Source organism: Lipotes vexillifer, unplaced genomic scaffold, assembly GCF_000442215.2.
Source record: "Lipotes vexillifer unplaced genomic scaffold, Lipotes_vexillifer_v1.1 scaffold602, whole genome shotgun sequence".
NCBI lineage: Eukaryota > Metazoa > Chordata > Mammalia > Artiodactyla > Lipotidae > Lipotes > Lipotes vexillifer.
In genome coordinates this window covers 415,276-427,641 of record NW_006790307.1, presented here as the reverse complement: position 1 = coordinate 427,641, position 12,366 = coordinate 415,276, and the positions used below count along the sequence as shown (strand labels likewise).

At 42.0% G+C, this 12,366-nt stretch overlaps 1 protein-coding gene across 4 annotated transcripts in view; it reads right to left on the bottom strand.

Annotated features, from left to right (window-relative positions):
* Positions 1-12,366, bottom strand: part of PTPRB (protein tyrosine phosphatase receptor type B) — a 116,154-nt gene that overhangs the window by 42,398 nt on the left and 61,390 nt on the right. For 3 of the 4 annotated variants that reach the window (XM_007463538.1, XM_007463539.1, XM_007463541.1), the window contains 4 exons: positions 7,484-7,747; positions 6,688-6,951; positions 5,632-5,895; positions 3,187-3,456 (listed from right to left, as the gene is read on the bottom strand). In XM_007463538.1, the coding sequence (XP_007463600.1) occupies positions 3,187-3,456; positions 5,632-5,895; positions 6,688-6,951; positions 7,484-7,747 (1,062 nt within the window). The remainder of the gene's footprint in view (positions 1-3,186; positions 3,457-5,631; positions 5,896-6,687; positions 6,952-7,483; positions 7,748-12,366) is intronic. The other variant, XM_007463540.1, reaches the window with a different exon arrangement.

Below are 12,366 nucleotides of genomic sequence, written 5' to 3'. Positions count from 1 at the left end.
AAAAAAAAAAAAAAAAAAAGAAAACGCAAAACCACAAGAGAACAACAACAAAAAACCCCCACTAATGGAAAACTATCTTTAAAGACATTTTTTGCATGTCAAATAAATGTTAGTCTGACCTGTGTGACTAAATGTTTTTCCAATACTAGGAACTAGATCAGAGATCAGTAATCTATCTCTGAGTGCCCTCTGAGAGCTAAGAAATGACCATTGGAGGGAAGGGCAGTGGGAAGGAGAGACTAGGTATGAAAGAAAGGGAAAATCAGGCAGAAAGAGAAAACTAGATTCAGAGACATGGGGAAGAGAAGGAAGAGGAAAAGCCAAAACCAGTTTTTAAAAAAGGTTTACATTAGGATTTTGGAACCCTTTCGGCCTTCCGTGCTACCAGAAATGACCTGCTTCCAAACTGTTGGTACAGATGCTGCCTGATACCATTAAGTCTTAAGATGCCAGTGGAAATAGAACAGGACATCTGTCTCCTCTCTCCTGGGTTCTCTTCTCCAAACACTTTCTCAGGCTCTTTTGCTTTTCCCCTCTCCTTATGCCAGATCCTTAAAAGTTGGTATTTCCCATGGTTTCACTCTGTCTCCTTCATATTCTATAACATTAGCGAAACAGTCAGTCTCATTCACTTTATGGCTCGCTACGGCCTGCATGTTTGTGTCTCCACCCCGACCCCCCCGGAAATTCATTTTGAAACCTAAGGGCCAAAATGATGGTTTCAGGGGGTAGTGAATGGAAGATGATTAGGCCATGAGGGTGGAGACCTCATGAGTGGGATCAGTGCCTTATAAAAGAGACCCCAGAGGGCTCTCTCATCCTTCCCACCATGTGAGGAGACAGTGAGAAGATGCTCGCTGTGATCCAGAAAATGGGTCCTCACCAGACACCAAATCTGCTGGAGCCTTGACCTTGAACTTCCAGCCTCCAGAACTGTGAGAAATAAATGTCTGTTGTTTAAGCCACCCAGTTTACGGTATTCTTGTTATAGCATCCTGAACAGACTAAAACATGGATTTAACTAGAATTTGTGTCCAAATCTTTATCTCCAGCTCACTTTTCTGAGCTCAGCACCCCTATTATCAATAACTTATTGAGCACCTCTCTCTGCAAGTCATTCAGACATCACAAACTCAGTTCAGAACTGAGCCTTGTATCTTTTTCCTTGACACTCTCTCCTCCTGCTTCTCTTTTCTCAGTTAATAGAATCATCTGCTACCAGGTAGAAACTGTAGAATCTTCTTCTGTTCCTCCTTTTATACTCTACTCAGCCACCAAGTGCCATCTTATCTAATGCAGGACTATTTCTGGACTATATCTACTATTCTTCATCAGGGCCCCTGCATTAGTTTTGCTTTGGACCCTTATCGTTTCTATGACTGCCATCACCTTAGGACCCCAGTTACCTCTCTGACCACCTCCCCTCACTTTGTCGTCACTCACTGTGCTCTAGCAATAGTGGCCTCATTGCTGCTTCTCCGACGCTCCCACCTCAGATTCTTTTTGCCTTGCTGTTTGCTCTGCTTCAGGATGCTCTTCCCCAAATACCTCCATGGTCCTCTTTCTCACTTCTTTCAGACTTTTACTCAAATGTCACCTTCTCAACAAAACCTTTCAGGACTGCACTATCTAAAATTGCTAGCGTCTAGCACTTGCTAACCACTTCCTGCTTTAATTTTCTCCTCAGTGTTTATTACCATTTAACGTACTACACTTTTGACTTCTTTATTTTCTTCATTGCCTTTCTCCCCTACTAGAATATAGGCTTCATGACCATGAGGGCTGTTTTATTCATTTCTGTGTATCCAGCATTTAGGACAGTGCCTGGCACACAGTAGGTGATCAATAACAAGTTCATTTATGAGCCTGTCTCCCCACCTTTGGTCTCTTCTCCATTCAATCTATCCCCCATTGCCATCTGATTTACCTTTTTTTTCTTTTAAAGTACAAATTTTTATTACAGAACGTTCACTCTCTGGCTGAAAAACTTTTATTGTCTCCTTTTATTTGTTTTATAAGATGAAAAATAAATTCCTGAGGAAGGCATGCCAGGCACTATCTAATCTGGCCCGAACCTGCCTTTCCAGCCTCACGTCTCCACCATGTAACATACACTTCGGCCACCGCAAAATCTCCCTGCTCCTTTTCACACCTCCCTGTCTTGGCATGTGGTCGTCTGTCTGCACTGGGTGTCCTTCTAGCTTTTCTCCACGTGGAGAATTGCTTCATCCTTCATGACAGTATTGAAAGGTCACTTTCAAGAAGACTTCCCAATTCCACCTGACTCCATGCTCCCCCTGATGCTGGACATTCCTCTCTCACAGACAACCCTTATCACAATGTATTGTCATTATTTGTCCATGTGTCTGTCTCCCCCAACTGTCAGTCACTTCTTCCAGGGCGAGAAGCATGCCTAATTTATCTTTATGTCTCTATCGACAACAAACCCCTTTCAGACCTAGGTGCTTAATAAATAAATAACCAGTTAGACCACTGGTCTAACTGGTCTGAATAATGGCCCCCAAAGATGCCCATGTCCTAATCCCTGGAACCTGTGAATATGTTACCTTATGTGACAAAAGGGACTTTGCAGATGTGGTTAAGTTCAGGATCTTGAGATTATCCTGGATTGTCTGAGTGGTGACCAATGGGATCACAAGAGTCCTTAAAAGATGGAAGAGGGAGGCAAGAGAGCAGAAAAGGCGATATGGTGACAGACACAGAGGTTGGAGAGCGGTCATTGCTGGAAGGAACGTGAGTGGCCTCTAGAAACTGAGAAGGGTGAGGAATGGCTTCTCCCCACGAGGTCTCTAGAAGAAACACAGTCCTTTTGTGACCTGACGCCTTGATTTTAGCCCCATAAAACCTATTTTCAGATTCTGATCTCCAGAACTATAAGATAATAAATCTGTGTTGTTTGAAGCTGCAAAGTTTGTGGCCAATTTATTACAGCAAAAATAAGAAATGAATAGAGCCAGTTTTGATGCAAAATCTGAATTGGAGTGTGGTGGGCCGAAAGCTGTGTGAATAGGCCGACTGGCGGAAGTGGCGAATCACGGTGAATGTCCCTGCTGTGTCAAGAAATATATATCATCTCCCAGTGTTGCTTCATCCCTTTGGGCCTACAGTTCTTAAGGAATAGCAGACAGGGAGGTGTTGTACGAAACAACAAGCTGTGCGAATTACCTGTCCGGCCTTCAGTCTGGGCTTCCTTGCTAAAGAGGCCTCCACTGACGGTTAGGATCTGTATCTTGTATTTCTTTCCTGGTGTTAGGTCTTCAAATCTGTGCTGCTTAGTTGTGGCTGCCTCTGATGTGTTACTTAGGAGGATCCCATTTTCACTTAGAAGCAGGATATCATATCTTTCTGCCACGCCAACAGCTTTCTGCCAACTTACTATTAAGGAGTGACTACTGTATGCATTGTCTGCAGTTATTCCCTGGACGGACGCTGGGACTGCAAAGAAAAGAGAGGCCAGTTCCATCACTTAGGGTTAAGTAACCAACTGAGAAAAACTTCCCTAAATCAACTGCAGATGGAAGATGATGCCTCATGGTTGCATCATTGACACTTTCCACGTGCCCTTAGGAGAAAGTATTTCTTGGCCTGAATTATCTGTATAACTGCTTAGATTCTCTCTTTTTTTTTTTCTCTGATTTAGATGGGATCTTGAAGTCAAACATGTAGAAAAATTAGTGGAAGTGACACTGATAAATATGCAGAGTGATGCATATCGATGTATCTAGAAAGTGGAAGAATGCTGAACAAATTTACATTCAATGAATACAGTTTGGATGAGTGAATGGTGTTGCTTGTTTAGACTTTCATTCCCAAGATTAACTCATGTCAAAGCTTTAAGCCTTGACCTAAGCAGTAGCATGTAACAGTGTTTGTACTACAGCTCCTGATGTGAAAGGCCAGATAGTATTATTTGTTAATAATATTTTATGTCCTAAGCTTATATTTTTTCTCATTCTACATAATATCCTTAAGAGATCTCATCCACTCCCATGGTTTGAATTGTTAGCCATGTGGTGATGACTCCCAAATTTAAACTCTCAGTTCAGATCTCTCATCTATTTTTGCAAATGACATCCCTCTCTGGATGTTCCACAGACACCCCCCCCCACCCCCCGCCCCACCAACCCTCAAGGTGCCCAGGCTGAACTGCTCATCTCCCTCCCACCACCTCCTCATTGCCCTTTGTTGGTCCAAGTCTTGGTCCAACTCTTGATCCAAGGCAGAAATGTGTCACACTCACCTTTCTACAGAATCAAACACGAGTCTTGTCTTTCCTGTCTCCTAAATCGTACACCTCTTGGGTCTTTCCACTTCTCTCCTTCTCTTCCTCACTAGCCTAGGACACTCTCATCTCTCACCCACAGTACTGCAAGTCTCTTGTTTCCTCACTTCCCACTGTTTCTAACTGTACACAGTGTCTGGCAGATTCTCATAGCATGCCATGCTGATGGCCCTTTAATCGCTATCCACAATTCTAAACACTTTAATAAGGCATACAAGGCCCTTCGAAATTAGGTCCATCTACCTACTTGGCCACATGGCTCACATCGTTATTCTAGCATAAGTAGTGTATAGCTCCGCAAATGTGCCATGCTTTCTCTTCCGTCCAGCCCTTTGCTTTTCTGCTGGAACCAGATCAACACATACTTCACCAGGATAATTTCTTAGTATCTTTTTAAATATTACCTCCTCCTGGAAGCCTTCCCTGACTCTTTTTGTTTGCTCCTATAGCATACTGACATTACTTTGATTTTAGCACTTATCGTGCTATACTTTAGTTGCCTTTTACCTGACTCCACTATATTGTAAGCTTCTTTGGTCAGGGGCTCTATCTTGCTGCTGAATTCCCATTTTCTAACATAGTGCTTGACATATAGTTGGAGATATACGTATATGAAACAGCCACAGAGAAGGGCACAGTACAGAGGCCCATGCTCCACAACTAAATAAGTGGTCATGAGAATGGAAGACATCTAGTACATATTGTATCACAGTAGAGACAGCATGACACTTGGAGCCAGATAGACCTAGATTTGAATTATAGCTCTAGGTCTTATTACATGTATCCTTGATAATGTTTTATAAACTTTCTAAGCCTTACTTTCCTCATCTATAAATTGAAGATAATGATCTCTACCTTGTAGTATGGCTAAAGATCATTTTAAATGCCTGGCATTTATAGTGGTGCTGATAGCTTATTTTTGTTTTGAAAGTACTATGTGAATAGTGATATTAATATAAATAAACAGATACATTATTAATTCATCACAAATGAAGTAGATGGCATAGGTGTGTTTTCTTCAAAGAATTTTGAGAAAGGGGTAAAATTTTGAAACACACAGAGTTAGAGAATCAACTATTATATCCCTTAGCAAGTATAAAAATCTATTCACATGATTTCGTTTCTAATTACCTTTCATTTGTTTTTGAATTGCTCTATTCAGAAACAAAAACGCAAAGAAAAAAAATATGAGAAAGGCTCTTGAAACCACATTGAATTGTACGAACCTAGTGGTTTTGAATTTGGGTATTTTCCATTTGTGAGTGGCCAAGCCCATCCATTGTCCCATTATGGAGAACTATTTGGCCCTTCTCCAGAGGGACGCTTACCTGTCCGCCCGAGCACATCTACCTGGTTCTTCTGGGACCCGCTGACAGACGCGATCACGATCCGGTACTGCTCCCCAGCCTCCAGCCTGTGGAACGTGTGCTCAGAGACAAGCTTGGGGACGGTCTGAGACTCAACCTTTTGATTCTGCCTGAACGCTGACACCGTGTAGGAATCCACGTCCCCCCCACCTGGAGTCCAGTTCACCGTCAGGCTATCTGTCGCCCCGTTGGGAAAAACGTGAATATTTTTGACAGCACTAGGAACTAAAAAAGAAAATAAATTTAAAAACCATCACTTAGAGAATGAACTGTGGAAATTTTCAACTAAAAGTTTCGTGCTTCCTACCTTTTGGAATCTACTGAAAAAATACATATGAAAAATATTGGTATCAATCTACCATTTTTCTCTGACTTTTCTGCTTGAGCTGAAGTTGATGGGGGAAGTTTAGAGGGACATCAAGGACAGTGAGTGGAAATGAAGAATGCCAGTTATATAGTGGGCGCTAATTAGATTGACTTGGTCCAAGCCTTGGTTTTCTCATTTACTAGTTGTGGGACTATAGGCAAACTGCTTAACCCCTGTAAGTTTCAGTGTCCTTATCGGAAAGACAGCAATGATAATAATAGCGACCAGCCCACGAAATTGTTAGGACTGAACAAAATGTACATATAAAGTACTTTGCTGTGTGTCTAGTTCACAGCAAACTCTTAATAAATGTTAACTATTATAGCAACGCTCCTAATAGAGTGCCAAAGAAGGAATATCCAACCAACCAATCAGGTTATTTATACTTAATCTGTAAGCCTCACAGGCAACAGATATTTATATCAATTCAATGTTATTTTTCAGAAAGCTTTTTTTTCTCCCCCTACATCATACTTTAGTTTTGTTAAACCAGCTCGGACAACATTATTGTCACTATCAAGATACCTTCTCCCTTCTTGCCACCCCCCAACCCCTTAGCCCTTTAAATCCTCAACCAAAACGCCTGGCTACCCAACATGCTAAATACACCACACTACCTAGTCAGGTTCTAGAGCCAGATTTCCAATTACCTGTGAAGCCCTCAATGAAGGCTGACTGCTGTACATCTCCACTGATCGTCAAGACAAGAATTTTATACTGGCGCCCTGGTGTGAGGGAGGTGAATCGATACTCAGTTGCGGTATTGACAAGGTGAAAAGGAGGAAATACTTTCATATCGTTGAAGAGCAGTTGGATCTCATACTGGTCAACGTCCCCATCAGCTCGTGTCCATGTCACCTGAAGGTCCTCAGTGCTCCTGTTGTGCAATGTGAGATCCTTAACAGCCTCTGGGACTATAGGAAGACATTTCAGGAAAGTGACTGATCAGAGTTTACTACACAATAATTTATGAATCACATTCACAGAACTGGCAAACATCTCCCTTTCCCGAATAAACCATTTCAGCTGCTTCATGCATAATTAAACAAGAAAAATTGGAAGCAACTATTAAAATTGTAATTTTTTTCCTGGCATAAATCTTATATGCTAAGTATTGGTAGAATATAATTGTAAAATGAGTTTTGATCTCAATCCTAGGATAAAACAAGACATCTAGAACTTTAAATGCCACAATGCAGGAGGACGGGGAAGAAAAATGAGAAATTTGGTGTGCCTGCTACCCCACTATGCTTGCTTTTATCTGCCAGTGAATATTCTGTAATTATAGGCCGTGGCTTGGCTGAACGATGTTGGCTCCAACTGAGACTAACTGGGAATGTAATTTACTGATCAGTAAGCAGAGAAAATTCAAGGTTCAGATAAATTATTTACTCGATGACCTTCAAGTCTCAACCAACTACCAAGTTTTGCAATCTTTCCACTTACTTGTTCTTCCATTCCCTTGTTCACTGGCTTCATATTGTCCACTTTTTGTAGTAACAGTGACACTGTACAACCGTCCAGGGACTAGCTCAACAAATATACACTCGTTTTCAGACTTGGGAATGCTTTTCGTCTGAATGAAGTTGTTTTTGTTTTTAATGGTGACTTCATAGTGATCAAAGTCTCCAGTGGCATGTACCCAGGATACCTTTAAATAGTCACTCCTGGCTGAGTTGCTGATACTGACTCCCTGGACCTTGTCAGGCACTGCAAAAGAGAACAGAAAACAGCTAGAGATTTAATGGTTCTGAGGGAGCAATTGATCACGGATGACAACACGGGACGATAAAGGAAAGTGAGTAGATTTTTACTGTGTGCATTTAAAAGAAAAATCTTAGCCCTTCAGATCACAAATTTCTGGAGGGGAAAGACTGTTATCAGTTTAATCAGTTTGGACTGATTAAATGGATCTTTTTACAGACCTGATGAATTAATTCTAATCCTGTTGTTAGCCTACACAAAGTGTCATGTACAAAACGGAGCATTAAACATAATAACTGATGATTAATATGAATGATGGCAATGATATTAACAATTCCAGCATACCTTGGTGACTCAAGATATGATACTAAGTTACCAAGAAGAGTATACACAATCCAAAAGAAAAACGGAAGATGAGGAAACACATATGGTAACTAATACGTGAAAAGATGTTCAACATCACTGGTGATCAAGGGAAATGCAAGTCAGGGCCGTGGCACAATACCATTTTACATCCATTTGCTTGGCAAATTTAAAAACTTGATAAAACCAAGTGTGAGAGAGGATGCCCATCTACAGGAGACTGGATGAATGAAATGGTATATAAACACAGTGAAATACTATACAGCAGTCACAATTTCTCTTAACTCAAAACACAAAAATATGGATTTCGCCCTAAATATCAAAACACAAAATATGGATGAATCTTATCAAGATAATACTAAGTGAAAAATCTTAGTCCCCAAAGATTACATACTGCATAAAAAATACCTTTTTTGAATTAAAACAACTAAAAATTTAAAAACATAATTTTAGGATTACATAAATAATAAAACTGCAGGATGGAAGGCAAGAGAGAAAAATAAGAGTGAGGATGATGGTTACTTTGGGATGGACCAGTGAGGTGTGAAATACATGATCTGATATAGATTATTATCAAGTCCCTAGCTTTTATTTTGGGTAGTGGTTTCTCAAGTACATATAATTATTACATAAAAATAAAAATTACATAATTACATAAAAATTATTAACTAAATGTCTAAATTTAATTAAATGCCGTAAAAACAAATAGCAGTGGCAAAGTGGCAACTGATGCACAGGATCCTGAACCAAGAATTATGATTAATCCAACTTGGTGCACCTGACATTCCCCATAAACATATAAACAAATGAACAAACAAATCTGTGTACCCATGGGTTTTTTCTCAATTGATCAATCAATCAATCAGTGCTTGTTAACAGGAACACTGTAAAATAAGACAATTCTGTATTTTGAGCACGATATTAAGGATATTCTATTTTTTCATTTGGGGCTGTATTTTAATTCAAAAGTAGGCCCTAGATTCATTACTATTTGGCTATAACTGGATTTTATAAATATTAATGAGAAGGAGCATTGAAAAGAAGTATGAACTCAATCAGATCCAGGGCCCTAAATTTCTTTCTTAATACTAGCATGTTCTCAGGATCATGTAGCCTCTGTCTGTGTTTGGTTTATGTTAAAGGATTTCTGCTCTGACCACATGCCACGCCTATGTCCAAGTTTTCTCTTCCACTTTCTTCCAAAGCATGAAATGACCCAGAAATTTCAATATTTTGGTATCTAAGCTACATTTTTCATGAAGCTTCTTAACACCTACAAGTTGCATTACTATCCTTTGTTGGCTTATGTGTGCTGGTTTTTGTACTGGAATATATCTCACCACAGATATGGAGCAAGGGCAGGTGTGCTTTTTTTCAAGATATTTATCTGGAACCAATCAGAGTGTTGCTAGAATTTAGTCATCACAGACTTGTACAGAAGAAATTCTGAAGTGACACCGTAAGTATGGGCTAAGAAAGGTCAACGATCCAGGCAATTTACTGAAGGCAAAGCAGGAAGAAAAACCAGACTGAATACCATGCTAAGTCAGTAAGGGGCTCTCCGGGTGGAACTGCGGGTAATTTGTGGGACTTGCCTTGCTGTATGGTGAGATGATGTGATACAGAATTAGAAATATTGACACTTTGACCCGAAATGTAGAAGGCATTGAGACAATCAGCCAAAATCAACAAGGCAACAACTCAGACACGACTCTCCAGTTAAACTGACTTGTCAGGGGCAGTGGTTTGCCTTGATTAGTCACGTGCCAAATCCAAGTTCATGTTGGTAAAGCATCAAAAGGGTGCTTTGAATAAAGGATCACTTTTCTTGCATTTAAAATCAATCCTAGCACAAGGCCTTGCAATATGAAGGTCATGTGAATAGGAAACATTCATGAATTGACACCAAGGGGAAGCAAGGGGCTAGTGGTTGGATGACAAATCCTTTAATTTCTGGCAATTTTTAGGCTCCAAATTAATCGACAGAAGACACTGACAGAAGGCTGCTTTGTAAATAAAAATCAGATCTCAGTCAGTATCGTGCTTATCGGCACAGTACGTAATAATTTGAGGGTAGGGACTATCTCTTTATATCCCTGACTAGTGCTTTCAGGGAGAGCATGACGTAGTGGAAACAGCCCTAGAGCGCGGTAGGGCTTGGCTACTGCTCAACTGTGTGACCTTGGAGAAGCCTTTAACTCAAATGAGATGGGATTAGATCATTCTTTTGTTTTGTTTTGTTTTTTGTTTGTTTTTTTTTTTTGCAGTACGCAGGCTTCTCACTGTTGTGGCCTCTCCCGCCGCAGAGCACAGGCTCACAGCTGTGTCAGTGTGGGAGGAGCTGGGGATGATGGGGACCTGCTTTTCCTGGGAATTCTGAACAACCCAGACCCCGCCCAGGCCCTCCATATCCAGGCCTGCTGTGGGCGTCATTCAGAACTCTGTCTGCTGCAGTACCTGTTGACGTCCTGCCTCGGTGCCTCTGCATCTTCTCCTCACCGTCCCTGCTGTGGGCGCTGGGTTTACAACACAGGTCCCCAGGGGTCACTGTTGGGGGTGTGGCTCTAGACCCGACTGCAAGCCCCTGTATTAGCTCCCCGTTGCCTTGTAACACATTATCATACACTTCCGGATCTTAAGATACAGGTTTATTATCTCACACCCTTTCTGTGGGGCAGGAACTCAGGAATGGCTTAGCAGGGTGGTTTTGGTTCCAGGTCTCTCATGAGGCTGCAGCCAAGATCGCATTTGAGCCAGGGCTGCATCATCTGAAGGCCTGACTGTGGCCGGTGGAGCTACTTCCAAGATGGCACACTCACACGCCTCGGTTCCTTGCTGTGTGGGCCTCTCCGTAGGACTGCTTGAGTGTCTTCACAGTATGGCTGCTGCCAGAGTGAGTGATCCAAGAGAGAGCAAGGAGGAAGCTGCAGTGTTCTTTATGGCCTAGTATCTGAAGTCACACTGTCACTTCTGCCACGTTTTTGTTGTTAGAAGCAAGTCACTAAGTCTGGCCCCACACGAGTGGAGGGGACTTCATTTTTAGAAGGGAGGAGTGTCATAAAAGATCGTGGACATATTTTAAAACCACCACACTCTCAACTGCTCTTTTTTGCTGGTAAAGATAAACCACCCAGTTTTTACCAGACACCAACCAGGGCTCCACCAAACTGCTCTTTGGGGGAAACTCCCCCATTGTTGTTCACAGCTTCTTTTGAGTGCTGGGTGAGTCTGCAGCCTCATCTCATCAACCCAATCTCCTCATTCTTGGCATTTGAGGCCTCCCTGCTACAGCTTAAATCTGCCTTTCCAGCCTACCTCTAGCCATTTCCTTTTATTCTAGTGCTGTTTTCTATTTATTCTTTATAAGAAAAATGGCTGATATTTTTTTTATAAACATTTAAAAATTTAGTTATTTATTTTTGGCTGTGTTGGGTCTTCATTGCTGCAGACATGGGCTTTCTATAGTTGCAGTGTGGGGGCTTCTCATTTTGGTGGCTTCTCTTGTTGCAGAGCATGGGCTCTAGGCGCACGGGCTTCAGTAGCTGTGGCACGCTGTCTCAGTAGTTGTGGTGCACAGGCTTTGTTGCTCTGTGGCATGTGGCATCTTCCTGGACCAGGGATCGAACCCGTGTCCCCTGCATTGGCAGGCGCATTCTTTTTTTTTTTTGCAGTACGCAGGCTTCTCACTGTTGTGGCCTCTCCCGCCGCAGAGCACAGGCTCCGGACGCGCAGGCCCAGCGGCCCTGGCTCACAGGCCCAGCCGCTCTGCGGCATGTGGGATCTTCCCGGACCGGGGCACGAACCTGTGTCCCCTGCATCGGCAGGCAGACTCTCAACCACTGCGCCACCAGGGAAGCCCGGTATTAGATCATTCTAAGGACACTTTCAATGCTAGCATGCTGTAACAATGTAAATCAGTGGTTCTTAACTTTCTGAGGTCACAGAAACTATGAGAATCTGATAAAAGCCATTCACTGTCTTTCCAAAGAAATGCACATACCTGCCCTGTCCCCAACAAGTTCACGGACAATTTGGGGGTTACTACTTTCCTAAAGTCTACCCACGAAGCACTGGGTGAAAACCCCTGATCTAGGTGATTTCTGATCATTGATTTACCAAACATTCATTACTCAATGAATGACTCTGGAGCCTACTAGGCTCCAGACCCTGTGCTGGGGCATTGGATGGTGTCAGTTGTCCCAGATTCTCATGGAAAAACTGACATTTTAAAAATGCAAATATCAAACCATAGCTCAGCAGGA